Below are 14,413 nucleotides of genomic sequence, written 5' to 3'. Positions count from 1 at the left end.
TTGTATCAGTTGGCAAGCAACTTCTCTGATGGTTATCAAGACTCTTCATTGGGAAATGGACTGAGATAAGAGAGAAGATGCCGCATGAGGACTAAGGCTATACCTGGTATGTGGACACACAGAGGGCCCTTTAGGAGGATCAGGAAGAACTGAGGGATGGGGCTGGGTGGCTGCTCTAAAAGACTCAGTTTCTAGCATGAGGTGACAATGTAATTTTTTTTACCTTTAGTACAATAGTGTCTTAGAAGAGTTTCCGTTGCTGCAGTGAAACACCATGACTAAAAAGCAAGTTGGGGAGGAAAGGGTTTACTTGGCTTACACTTCCATATCACTGTTCATCATCAAAGGAAGGCAGGGCAGGAACTCAAAGAGGAAGGAACCTGGAGGCAGGAGCTGTTGCAGAGGCCATGGAGGGGTGCTGCTTACTGGCTTGCTTCACAAGGCTCATTTAGCCTGATTTCTTATAGAACCCAGGACCACCAGTCCAGGAATGGCACATCCACAATGGGCTAGGCCTTCCCCATCAATCACTAATTAAGAAAATGCCCTACAGGTTTGCATCATATGAAGGCATTTTCTTAATTAAGGTTCCCTCTTCTCAGATGACTTTAGCTTGTGCCAATTCAATGTAAAACTATCCAGCACAGACAGGGAATTTCCATTTAAAAAGGTTTATTTCTTCTTCTCAGAAGGAAAAAAAAGAACCTAAAGAAATGAAGGATGATTAATTTCAACATCAGTGTTGTCATTAATTCTCAAAATGTTATTTGACCTGCCATTGGTTCTCAGTACATCCTGATGAGCACAGTGGTTGTAGTAAGGTCAGGCTCTGACTCATTTGTAGAACAAGAGGATTCATCCTCTGTAGACCAGTGCTCTGCCACCTGCTAGATAGGTGATGGGCAAATCATTGACCTTTCTGAGGTCAAGTTTCTTTACATAATCATAATTACAGAATAATCCAATAAGGATTATTCTGACATTCTTTGAAGGATAATGCATATGAGATATCTTGTGTTCTGTAGAACTGAATATATACAAAAATGACATTCATTAATTTCTAGCCACTGTCAGGCATAATAAAATGACCAGTTTAATAAGACAGAGCTCTATTGGCTTTAGGTGTGTGAAGATAAATACTGTGTTCCCTTTCTTATGTCTGAACTCCCTCCTTCAAGTTCCTTGTTTAGAATACAATGGATACTCAACAAATACTTGTTTGATAAATGGGTGGAGCCAAGTTCTGTCATGGAAGGTTTGTTTCAGGGACTGGAGGTGTTGTGGGACGTTTGCACACTATGTGAAGGTGGATTGCTGTGACTGGTGTAATTAAAAGCTGACCTGCCAATAGCTTGGCAGGACGTATAGGTGGCACTTCCAGAAACAGAAAGGACTCTGGGAAGAAGAAAGGCAGGGTCACCAGCTCTGCAGACCCAGAGAGGAGACACGGAAAAAGCAGGATGGATAGTACGTGACAGAATGTAGATAAATAAAAATGGGTTAATTTAAGTTATAAAAGCTAGTTAAAAACAAATCTAAGCTAAGGCCAACCTTTCATAATTAATGAGTCTCTGGATCATTATTTGTGGGCTAGTGGTCCAAAGATAGTTCAACATGAAAGCTTGCTACATGGAGGTCCACCCATTTCCATTCCATGGTGGGTTGTTAACTGCTACTCTCTTTTTCTATCTCCTCAATGCCCTCCATGACCCTGTGACCCTCACCATCCTCATAGACAGCTGGAAGATCTTTGAAAGAGCTATCCTTGCACTGTGGTCTGGCTTGGGGGCACCTGAGGGTTTTCCTGTGAAGAGAGTCACAGCATAAACACCACTCACTACAGTTGTATGGCCGCTGGGCAGCCCACACATAAGCACCCACGGGTAGTGCCAGGAGCACAGCACATAAGACCACAGTGACATGCAAGAGGCGCTCACGACCCTCCAGCCCACCACTGTCTTTGCCTGTCATGAAGACCACACACTGGCCCTGGCCTGGAGGCTGACTCCTTAGGCTGAGGCATGCTTTATATTTTGTAGCAGGGAGGAGGTCATCCACAGCATATGTGTTGATTCCAGGGCCTATGTGGATCGCTTTCTTCCTGAAAGCTTCATCAGATTCGATGTAGAGGGTGAACCACTGCTCCTCTGGGATGTTGGCCACTGTGAGCCACTCCAGCACGATGCCATGTACTGTCTGCTTGATGACCCGTAGGTCAACATAGGCACTGCCTTCTGAGGAGATGGAAAAAGAATGCAATCCAGGCATAGCCTGGGCAGGCTGGATGTAGAGTGAGATGACAAGGGAGCTTCTGCCAATGGAGTTGAAGGCCATACAAGTGTAATTACCGCTGTCTATCAGATGAGCTGCTGGAATGACAAGCTGGGACAGGATGGTATCTTCTGCAATTGATGAGGCCAACACTGGGTGAAAAGAAGAACAAACCAGCTGTGCATTTCTTTGATAGGTAACTGGGAAGTTCTAGCAATGTTCGGTCTTGTGTTAAAAGGATGGTTACTGTATATTAAGCATGTACCTGTGTCAGGGGCTATCTTTCTAGAGATTCTATGGGGTAACCACTTAATTTGCATATTGATGGTTGGAGTAGCTGATTAACTTTTCCATAGTTGTTCACAGACCACAAGTATATGGATCCCATTCTTCTATCTAAGGAGTTCATATTCTTTTAACATTAGTAGTGCCCACTTTGGCCTTGCTGAGCCTAATACCATGGCTTATGGAGGTTTTTCAAAATGGGGTGATTAAGAGATATTGTGAGGTCCAAATGAGTTCTTACTTCCCAGATGTGCCTCAGAACCTGGAAATCAAATACCCGAGCTCCCACCTCTTTCAAGTACATGGTCCTGGGCAAAGTGCTTAAGTTCTCTTAGCCTCAATATCCTTGTCCAGAAAATGAGATGTCATGCACTCCACAAGTTTTATAGAAAACGTCACTAAGTCTTACCTGTTACTATTTCTGGGAGGCTAGATATAGCACAGTATTAAGAGTAATTATTGTGGGACCAGCAAGATACCTTAGCAGTTAAGGATTTGATCCCTAGCACTCACGTGGTGGCTCATAGCTACCTTTAACTCCAGTTTCAGGGGATCCAATGCCCTTTTCTGGCCACTGCAGGTACTAGGCATGTATGTGGTTCACAGACATATATGAAGGTAAAACACTTCTTGGGCAGCCTAGTTTTATGTCAACTTAACACAAGCTAGAGTCATTGGAGAGGAGGGATCTTCAATGGAGAAAATGTCTCTCTAAGATCAAGCTGTAGGCAATCCTGAAGAGCATTTTCTTAATTGGTGATCAATGTGGGTGGGACCATCCCTAGGCTAGTGGTCCTAGGTTCTATTAAAAAAGCAGGCTGAGCAAGCCATGTGGAGCAAGCCAGTAAGCAGTACCCCTCCATGGCTTCTGCACCAGCTCCTGCCTCCAGGTTCCTTCAAACCCTGTTTGAGTTCCTATCCCGACTTCCTTCATTGATTAACAGTGATGAGGAAGCATAAGCCAAATAATCTCTTTCCTCCCCAAGTTGCTTTCATCACGGTGTTTTATCACAGCAAAAGTAACCCTGACTAAGATATTATACACATAAAATAAACAAATAAAACATTTTAAAAACAAGCAATGGAAGAGCATCTCTGGAAACATTTTTTGATTTTAAAAGAAAACTACAATGATGAATCACGTCCTTCTCTGTTGTTAGTATTTAACCCCCAAGTCCATAAGGTAAAATCAAAATAAAGAGAAAAGTGAAAAATTCAGTCAATTGTGTATTTTTTAACCACCTGAGGGTTCATCATTTATGATAACTGACTTGGCTGCACCCCTCAAATTTTACTCCATTTCAACTGTTCTAGACAGAGGAAGAGTTAAGAAGCTACGAATGTCCTTCCAGCTCCAACATGCTCCTGGGGAGCCCTTGCCTGGCTTTGGAAAATGCTGAAACCTACTCCAAGAAAGGAGGTGCAATATTAGGTCCCAGTTTTGGGCCCTAGAAGTCATTTCCTACCCATAGGCCCTATTATAATTTTGAGCTAATATTGAAGCAAATATTCAATTGGTATGTAGGACTTGCTATCCTTATCTTATGGGGGACACTCAAGGGGAACACCACAGGAGTACATATGTAACAATGCATATTATTGGCCCTGGACTCACTGAGTTCAAATCTCCAGGGCAGGACCTTATAAATACTATTTCAAATAAGCACCCCACATGATTCTGGTGACATATGGTAGAATAAGTTCTAGTTAGAAATTTTAGAATTCTAAAATGTCAATATTATGCTTTTTGTCTAGAAGGTTTCCCCCAAAATTTATTTGTTCATATGTAATTCTATTAACATTTACATGCTTTATAAAATCATCAGCTCCAGTATATCTATTTACATATGAGATCTGCATGTACCCACTTTAAACAGTGCTGATAGTAGAATGCTATCTTGGACTCTTTTTTGTTCTGAATAGTCAATGCACATATATGCCTATCTTACCTGCACCCATCCTTTATGACAGGCACAGTTTAAACCTCTGTAACAAGACAGTGTCACAGATACACCTCTACACTGCCTCCCCCATATATTTCCAGAGAGTACATGTGGCTTACCATCGAATTCTCTCCACGTGCTCAGAGGATACTTCCATGCTATGCTTGGTGAGGGACTGGCTTGTGCCAAGCATTGCAGGGTCCCATTCTTTCCTACCTGGATAGTGATGTTGGCACTTGGGGTTGAGATATTTGGCTTCATACAAACACCAAGCTCAGTCTCATGTAAAAGCTGTCCTGCCTTAGAGACAGGGCCCTGGCATATCAGGTAAGAATTCACCAGGATGAATGGGAGACCAATGGACTTGACAAACTGAACAAGCCCCCTTAAACGACAGTCACATAACCAGGGATTATTGTGCAGTGCCAACACCATGCTGGAGAGAATTTCAGCTCCATAACCATGCTGCTGGCGTTTCTGATAGACTGGCCAGTTCAAGAAGACACCCTTGGATACAACTGTCAGCCTATTGGAGGATATGTCAAGGTATGTCAGGTTGGCTAGGAACTGAAGAGCCAATTCAGGGAGTGCATCAATCCTGTTGTGTTTGAGATCCAAGACCTGTAGGAGAGGGGTGGTACGGAACGCTGTCCACGGTACTGAACGGAGTTTGTTCCCCTCCAGTCTCAGCTCTCTTAGCTCTGGCAGATCTTCCAGGGCGCCTAGGTGGATCACAGTGATATTGTTAAAGTTTAGCCAAAGGTATTCCAAGGTACTCATGTTGGCGAAAAACCCCTGGGGAAGTTCAAATAAGGGTGAGTTTTCAATTCTCACTTGCTTGAGTTCTTCGGGAAAGTTGCCTGGAATCTTTCCCAAAGACATAGACATGCACTGTAGACTCCTGTATAGGAAAGCAGAAAACTTTGATAAGCATCAGGGGACCTAGAAGTGGTATTGGGTGGATATCATCATTAGACATGGGGATTAAATAAAAACTAATGAACTTGAACTAAAAGTGATTGACATTGGTAAAAACATTCTGTTCAATAAACTCCAGAACCAACTAGAAGGAATCCCACAGAGATTTAGCTGATTTCCCACAAGCTCTAAGCCTGTGTCACTCCATATCACTCCAGAAGACAGCCCACTCCCCCCTCACCTCTATCACCCTCTGGAATCCTGTCAGCATAGCGCACCTGCCGAAACTCTCCTCTGAGCAGGTACACCCTGGCAGACAGAAAGACTGAGCTGCGTTTGTATCCCAAGAGACCAGAACTTGCAAGAAACAGTAAAAAACAAAAGCCATATTTATCTGTAGGCAATACCCTGTGTGTTTTGAGTAGGTATGGTCTCAGCTTCTGAGTAGCAAATCCTATTATTGGTAATCCATGAAGATGTAGGTCAGCACAGCAGCACTAAAGCCCCGAATGCTCTGAGGTCTGTTACAGTCCAGCTCCCAGGCTCAGGCTAAGCCCATGTGGAAGGAGTTGGGCCTCTTAATTAAAGTGAGAAAGTCCACCAAGCTATGCTTCTTGAGTTTGGAAAGAGAATTATAGATCAGACATCAAGTTCTATTTTGCTTCTACCTTCTCTCAACCTCTTACAAGGAAACTAGGGGAAATAATCATATGTTGCAATCCTGAGCACCACCACTCAGGACTTGGCCAGAATGCATCTCATACTTCCTAATTCACAAATAAACACCTCATTCTAACTATTTTCTTGAAGTGAAAGCAGATGATGAACAACAAAGCAATTCTGTGATTCTGTCCATTGCTTGTCTGCCAGCACCATGGGTGATGTGCTTAGTCATACATCTACTGCATTATGACAGCTGCTTCTGCAACTCATATCACTGGAATCAGAGATGCATCAGGATGATCTTTCCCATGGAAGTTTAAAAACATAAAGCCAAAGCTTTGGGGTCTGGGACATGAAGCTTAATGCATATCTTTTCCTTGACTTTCCCAAAACACTGCCTCACACCAAAAAGAGCAAATTTCAAGCTTGTAAGTGTTATCTATGGTAATCCATATTGCTATACCACTCTTCACTCATCCAATATTTATTGTTTATTCACTGTAATCCACGTTTGCCAGGCATGATGGTGGTGAGAAAAACTGCTATAGAGATTTCCTCATTTAGTCTTCTTTGTGATTATGCTTCTGAATCTGAAGGTTGGGGAAATGCCCTTTAATCTGTGAGCCTCTGTTTCTCCTCTACGGAATGAGAATATTAACAGACATCTTAAAATATGTGCAGGACATGTTTAGATTAATTAAGATGCCAAGCACACAGTCATTGCCCAACAATTTACCCCTGATAATGACAGAGTTTAGGTGAGCAGAAGGATCAACTTTCTCATTAACTGGGGCCACTGCAAGAAAATACCAAAATTCCATGAGTTCTTGTTAAAACTCATAATATACGTTATACCCTACAAAAGGCTTCAGTGAAAACAAATCCGCTCAGTAGCTAACCAGTGAGGGGAAATGGGTCACCAGCTAAGCTGCTTACATCCCAGGCTTCCCACTCATGCCAGATGCATTCACTGGCATTCCTAGGCAATCTAACTCATACGTCTTTGCAATTCCTTTCAAGGTAAAAAACAAAAAAAAAAGTGGGAGTGTGCTGTGGACACAAAGTCTAGGTGAGATATGCTGCTGTCATTACATTCAAAAGATGAGGAGGTGATCCTCAGCTGCAAGGAGTGATTTCACAAAGCAAGGTTCTTCCCAACGCAGCACACATTCAGTGGCAGGCTGGAGAGGATATCAGTGTCTGGCCAGTTTGACCTCAAAGAATCAACATGAAGTGATTTTTACTCCAGAACCGTCTGCCAAATTTCCCAGGACTTAGACTTACTTCATGGGACTCTGCAATTCAATGGATGGGTATCTGAGAACCCAAGCAAATTTCTCTTTCCTCTTATACCCAAATATAAAAGCAAAAAAAAAAAAAAAAAAAAAAACAAACAAAAAAAAAACCAACCCTCCCTTTCCTACAATGTCTTCTCTGTCCACTCCATGTGCTACTTACCATAAATTCAGACCTACTCACTTTCCTAGACGTTGTCTTAGAGCTTGTAAGGAATGTCTACTGCCATGTCATCTTAGGAATCGCCTGGGTCATTCAGCTCTGTAATTTCTCTTCTGATCATCACCCCCTTATTTTGCAAAGGGGCATAGGAAGTAGCTGTGGGGGAGTAGAGAGGGAACAATTAAAGCTAGCTTGGTGGCAGCTCTGGCACTCAGCAGTAACTGTAGCCAAGTCAGCCTTGGTAAGTAGCAGTCCGTGTTGTCAAGTCCATGGCCATAATCTCCATCTCTGCCACCAGGACCACTTTGGTCGTGGACTAACAGGTCATCTTATTTACTTAGTTATTGAACTCTTCCTCTGCTGAAGTTACCTTCTGATGAGCATTTGTATGGGTCACAAGTATCTTCACATTCTTTACTCATTTGAAGAGATCTATCCACATACTTTGTCCTCAGATGTCTTTTTCACCAATTTTCTAATCACGTCTAATCTAAGTCCCTGACCATCCAGCCAATCCATTGGCTACAGCCTATGAATTAGTGAACATTTACACATCTGGCCATTTCCAAAGAGTCAGTGATCAATCATACATCTGGCCATTTCTCTTGTGGACAAAATGTAAGACTATGTGTACTGCCTGAAGTTCTACACACTGTGAAGGTTTCCCTTCACTGATGTCCCAGAGAAGGATTGTAATGATGCAGCTATCCACTTCTGGATGGTTCAGGCTGTGGTCCAGCTAGTCCAACCGGTCAGCGATCTGATAACAAGTTAAATGCCTTGGATCACATCTTCCATGGGAAAGACTTTGTATTATACTGGTTATAGGTTTGCCTTTCTTGTACATAATGCTTCTGCCCAAACCTCCATCAATTAACTTACTGAATGCCTTATCCACCACCATGGTATTCCACACAGTGTTGCTCTGAGTAAAGAACTCACTTCACCTGCAGAGAAGAGTGACAATGGGCTCATGGTCGTGGAATCCACTGGTCTTACCATGTTCCCCACCAGCCTGAAGCAGCTGGCCTTTTGAAGACACAGGTACAGCACCATTAGGTGGCAGCAGCCTGGAGGAGGAGCAGGCAGGAGCCTGGACTGCGGCAGGGTTCTCCAGAAGGTGGAATATGCTTTGAATCAGTGTTCAATATGTGGTATAATTTCTTCCATAGTCAGGATGAATTATGGGGTGGAAAAAGGTGTTATTCACTTGCTATTACCTCTAATGACTCACTAGAGAAAAATTTCCTTCCTGTTCCTGTCACCTTAAGTTCTGCTGACCTAGAGGTTTTTGTTCCAAGAGTTCCAGTGCTCCTGTCACGAAACACAAAAAAACATTCCACTTCTCTTATAATGCAATATCAATTAAGAGAATATCAGTGCTTATCATATTTAATTTTTGAAATACCAAAAGAGTGTCCCTCAAGGGACATTGCCACTTATTCTAAAATTTATAATGTGTTTGCAATTGTATGAGAGATAATTATATCATGTTAGGCATAATTATGATCTGGTTATTGTTTTCATTTGGAAATTAAGCATGACATAAGGAGGTATGATTGCATGTCAAATTGACTAAGGGTGAACTTGTGATGGCTAGTCTCAGTTGTCAACTTGATTAATCTGGAATTAACTAAAATCCAAGCAGCTGGGTGCACCTGTGAGGAATTTTTCATTCATTAAATCATCCCAAATGGGGCCGGGTGATGGTGGCACATGCCTTTAATCCCAGCACTCAGGAGGCAGAGGCAGGAGGATCTCTGTGAGTTCAAGGCCAGCCTGGTCTACTGCCACACCAACTCCAGTGTCATCTGTGTGACATGAACAATTATGTCAATAATAGCAGACAGGAGATACGTGTCCGGGACTAAGCTCCCTGGAGGTCCCTGGCAGAGTGCCCACGTTATGCTTCCTTCTCAAAGAAGATGTACTTCACAGATCATGTGCTCCCTGGGCTATAGGTTCTGTATAACTGCTTTTCTGATAATGTTCTAATTAATCTATAAAACACAGCCAAAATTAATGAATGATTGGGTTGTGAACTATGGAGGAAAGAGGAAGCTGGACATGGATTTTAATCAGATATAACAGAATGAGCTATTTCTTAAAAACCCCAAGACGCTAGATAAAGAAAGTATAAAGGTTTAGACACTTCTAGGGAATAAACACTCACCCACTAGGAATCCTTTGGGAATCCCAACTAAAGTGATTTATGGCAGAAAACGTTATCTCATAGGAGGCAGATGGTGGGCCCCTCCGTTGAGGAAGTTCAGCATGGGAAACTTAAGGACTACAGCAGAACTCCTTCCCCTTACAGGCGTAAAAGTACAAGAGTCCATATTCCAGCAGGTAAAAAGATTTTATATTAAAGGAAATATGTGATAAAAGAACTGAAGAAAGACTTAGAGAGGGTCTGCAGCATCCAAATTGGCTAAATAGGCCATGAGAACCAAAAAAGTAAAAATGTATAATAAACTAGAGAGCGGCTGAGATAAAGATGAAGGACACAGCTGCAACCGCAAGAAGTCTACACAAGTCTAGGGACTGTATTAAGTTTAGAAATCACAGACTGAAAAAAAAATTAAAAATTAAAAAAAAAGAAATCACAGACTGCTCTTTGGGTCATAAAGTTCTTGTGAGTGAAGGGATATGTCTAGCGCCGATTAATAATTGTGTGCTTGCTGTTTTTTAAAGGTGATGTAATTGAATTATTGCCAAGCTCTTGTTGTTCCTTGTATGACTTGATAGTTTTCTTTACTGTATATAAACTACTGATTTGCAAAAGTAAAATTGCAGCAGATTCAAACCACTTCTGAGTGTGTTGTCTGTCTGTCAGTCGCCGAATCCTTGCCTTCCTGACTACCCAAGCCCTGGTTCTCCTATGGTCGTGGTACCCCCGAGGGGCCAGTCCGTGGCAGTCTACAGAGCGAGTTCTAGGACAGCCAGGACTACACAGAGAAACCCTGTCTTGAAAAGAAAAAAAAAATCATTTGAAGTGGGAAGACTCATTTTTTTTTTCTTCTGAGACTGAGTTTCTCTGTGTAACAGCCCTGACTGTCATGGAACTCGATTTGTAGACCAGGCTGGCCTCACAGAGATCTGCCAGCCTTGGCCTCCTGAATGCTGGAATTAAAGGTACGAGCCACTGCTCCTGGTGGCTGGAAACCCAGTTCTAACCTAGAACTTTCTTTTAAGGTGGGGAGATCCACCTTTAATCTGGGCCTTCTGCTGGAAGCCTATATAACAGACATGAAAGAAGAAACTTGGCTCTCTTTGCCTGCTTGCTCTCACCCTCCATGGCAAGTCCATTCCTTCAGTGGCATTGGAACCTACTTCTTCAGGATTCCAGCATATGCTGAAGACCAGCTGAGACATCCAGCCTTGTGGACTGAACAACTACTGGATTCTTGAATCTTTCATTGATAAGCAGCTATTTTTAGAATAACTGGACCACAGCCTGTAAGTCATTCTAATAAATACCCTTTCTATATCTATCTAGATGTATTTATTAGAATATACATGTGTATATATATATATATATATATATAGAGAGAGAGAGAGAGAGAGAGAGAGAGAGAGAGAGAGACATAGTTGATATACAGACTCATTCTATAAATTCCGTTTCTCTGAAGAACCCTGATTAATACAATTACTTGGTTAGTGTTGTTGTTTAGCTTAATTAACATGCTGCCAAATGTAGTCATGAGACCCTGATATCAAAGAAGAGAGGATCTGAGGGTATTTCATCTTTATCTCCTCTCTGAAGGAGGCTTTTAAGAATTTGGGTTGTAGAATTCTCTCAAGAGATAGTTTTTGGAGAACTACTGTGTGATTGCGACATAGATATAAATTGCTATGGGAGACAGTTCCTTTTTACCTGAACAGACTCCCAATAAAAGAACATCCTATTCAGCTGGAAAGTGCCCCTACTCCCCAATATTAGCCACTCTGAGAAAGCCTAGAGCAGTCAGAACTGGGTGAGCCACCAGGTAGCAGATAGACACACTCCTCTGTTTCCTCTAGATAAAGTCTTTGCCCTTTCTATCTTTTTCGTTTTTTTGAGACTAAGTTTCTCTGTGTAGTCCTAGCTGTCCTAGAGCTTGCTCTGTAGACCAGGCTGGCCTCAAACTCATAGATCTGCCTGCCTCTGCCTCTGCGTGCTGGGATTAAAGGCACGTGCCACCATTGCCTGGCTTCCCTTTCTATCTTTTGACAACGATGTCTAAGATGACCCCTTGGCCACTCATGTTGTGTTGTATGGCAGTGAGAGAAATGCAAAAGACCACATTTCAAAGCTCCCTTAAAATAGTCAAGCCATAGGACCCATATTTTGGCCACTGAGATGTTAGAAGTAATGGTGTGTGAAGACCCCTCCATGATTCTCTAGATTTGTTTTATTTCTCCTTGTTGAGAAACCCCAGATGGTGGGGTTTCAATCAGCCTATGTTTTTGAGTAAGTGAAGTAGACCCCTCGCTCCACCATTCCCCATTCACCCAGTGAGCAGACTGCTAGAGCAAAAATGACTCATTATGTGCTAAGCTGCTGAAGCGTGGAAGCTGCTGCCATAGCATAAGCTGGATATGTCCTGCCTACAATGCCCTTGCAAGTCAACAAATGCTCAAGTGCCTGGGAATTGATGCTTATCTTCAGTAGATTCAGCTCTAGCTGAACAAGCTCTTTGGGTCCCTTCATTAACAGCCTCGCTTGACAGCTTACATCCTCTTTCCAGCACATAATTTGGTTTTGCCTTTTTGTATCCTGCAATATGGAGAGGCAACTGAGAACAAGTGACTTGGGACATACCACCTGTGTAGGCAGGAGGAATACAACCTCTCTGTGGCCTGGAGAATATATAACAGAGATGCCATGAAACCATGTAAACTGATTGACATTGATTTGCAACTCCTAAACTAGCTACCCAGGGGCAGTGTACCACAGGATCACCATAGCCCAGGTGGCAGCTGGCCTTTAGTACAGAAAGACCAGAAACTGTTTTTCTAGGCTATTCAGAGAACATCCAGTTCTCAAAGGATGAGTTATACTAAAAGGTTAGTATGTAAACCAGAAACCATTTATTTTTTCATTTGCCAGAGGAGTTTGTTTTAGTAACATAAATACTCATGAGAACAATCCAGAATGACTCTTCCCTATAAGAGAAAAATCAAGAAAAACAGAACACATAAAGAAAAGCTGATACATGGACATTAAGAGGCCAGCATCTTGTAGTCAATGATCACCCACACCCTGAAGGTAGTCCTACCGGATTTTGATTCTCACCCCCACTCTCTCACATTCTCCTCTCCTTCCTCCTCCTGTATCTCTTGGTCAATATTGGGTATACTAATTTTATTTTTTTGCTTTCAAGTTCCTGATTTTGTTCCACAAGGTTCAATAAAGCTAATTGGATGTTGTCTCCAGTTTGCCATCTGTTCTTGTAAACATTTTACTGGATCACATCCATGCCCATTAATTCACACATAGTTTATATTTGCTTTTCCTTCGTTCCATTAGCAATGGCAAAGCCTGTGATATTTATTACCTGGTTTTGTTTACAAAAAAAATTATGTTGATCTCTGATGCAGACACAGCCATTACTGTCCAACCAAAAAACTTTTCTTGCTAATGGTGATGACTCACAAGTCATAATCAAATGCAACCTTCAGGGGCAGGGGACAGAAAAACATCCAAGTTTGGTGAATCTATGGTCATGCACACATGTGTTCTTGTGGTTCTGATTCCAGGGTTTGGAGGCTGCCAATATTTATTTTTCATAGTAAACGTGTTGTGGACTGCACTTCAGAGATTAATACTGAATATAGACATTAGGATATGGATTCCAAAAGATACTCTATCTCTCCCTTGTATACACATTTAGTTCTTTGGCTCTTAGTTCTATAAAATCAAATATCCTGGCCTCCAGAATGGGCTGATAGGAACATTTTGTGAGGTCTTTTGCAAATAGGAGGGAGATTTATATCTAGTCAACATTCACGTGATGTGAATTATCTTGTTTGGTACTAGTTAAATGATTTCCGAGGATCACTTCTGACTCTGAAAGTCTACAGTTGTTACCAAAAGACTTGATACCCATCTTCTCTGTAGACAAGGGATAAATGGAGGTCTTCTGCTAGGAACATTCACTCACTCCTGTGCATAAATATCCCTACTGTCTCTGCCTTTGGCAGAACTCAGCAGGAATTCTCTGAAGTAGTCTGCCAGGTGACCAGAAAAGCTCCTAGATCCTCTCCAAAACCAAGAAAATTTCAGAAATCATTGTAAAGGCAGCTCCATGGGAATGGGCTGGGTGTGAGACAAGAATGGTATGACAGTTCTCTCTGTTGTAGATGATTCTTGGCTCTCTCCGGGCATGCTGAGAACAAAAGAGCAGTATTCTCGAGAATTCATTGCAGAAAAAAAAGATTATCTCCAGGCATCCCAAAGGTTAAATGTTAGAATTCAATAAGGGGGCACAATATGGATGAGGTGTGTGTGTGTGTGTGTGTGTGTGTGTGTGTGTGTGTGTGTGTGTATGTTAAAAAACATGGCTATGTATAGAAAGACTGTGTGTGTTTATGAGTTGACATAAATGCAACCATAAAGGAATGTAGAGAGTAGTAAGGACTTTCCAGAAGAACCAACTGCCCAATTGCTAGGTCCAAAGCTAGAGCTGCCACTCCCCAGTGGTAGTACTATAGTGGGCCATATAGTAAATTTGTTTCACAAATGTTTTGTCTCCCATTATCATCTTCAGAGGATTAGTGTCTTTGCTCGCCTTGTTAAAGTTGCGTTTGGCCATGAGACTCTCTTTGGCAGATACAATACGGGCAGAAGCAGCAGTGTACCAATCTCACACTATGACATTGAAAGGTATTGC

At 42.1% G+C, this 14,413-nt stretch overlaps 1 protein-coding gene across 1 annotated transcript; it reads right to left on the bottom strand.

The window, feature by feature from the left end:
- Positions 1 to 1,665: 1,665 nt before the first annotated feature.
- Lrit2 (leucine rich repeat, Ig-like and transmembrane domains 2) lies at positions 1,666 to 5,805 on the bottom strand. The gene is made up of 3 exons (XM_059273155.1): positions 5,696 to 5,805; positions 4,619 to 5,400; positions 1,666 to 2,423 (listed from the first exon to the last, which is right to left on the bottom strand). The coding sequence occupies exons 1-3, from the start codon at positions 5,803 to 5,805 to the stop codon at positions 1,666 to 1,668; spliced, it is 1,650 nt and encodes a 549-aa protein (XP_059129138.1).
- Between the last annotated feature and the right edge of the window lie 8,608 nt (positions 5,806 to 14,413).

Source organism: Peromyscus eremicus, chromosome 9 (assembly GCF_949786415.1).
Source record: "Peromyscus eremicus chromosome 9, PerEre_H2_v1, whole genome shotgun sequence".
NCBI lineage: Eukaryota > Metazoa > Chordata > Mammalia > Rodentia > Cricetidae > Peromyscus > Peromyscus eremicus.
Note: the sequence above shows the minus strand (reverse complement) of the source record. Positions and strands in the feature narration are given on the sequence as shown.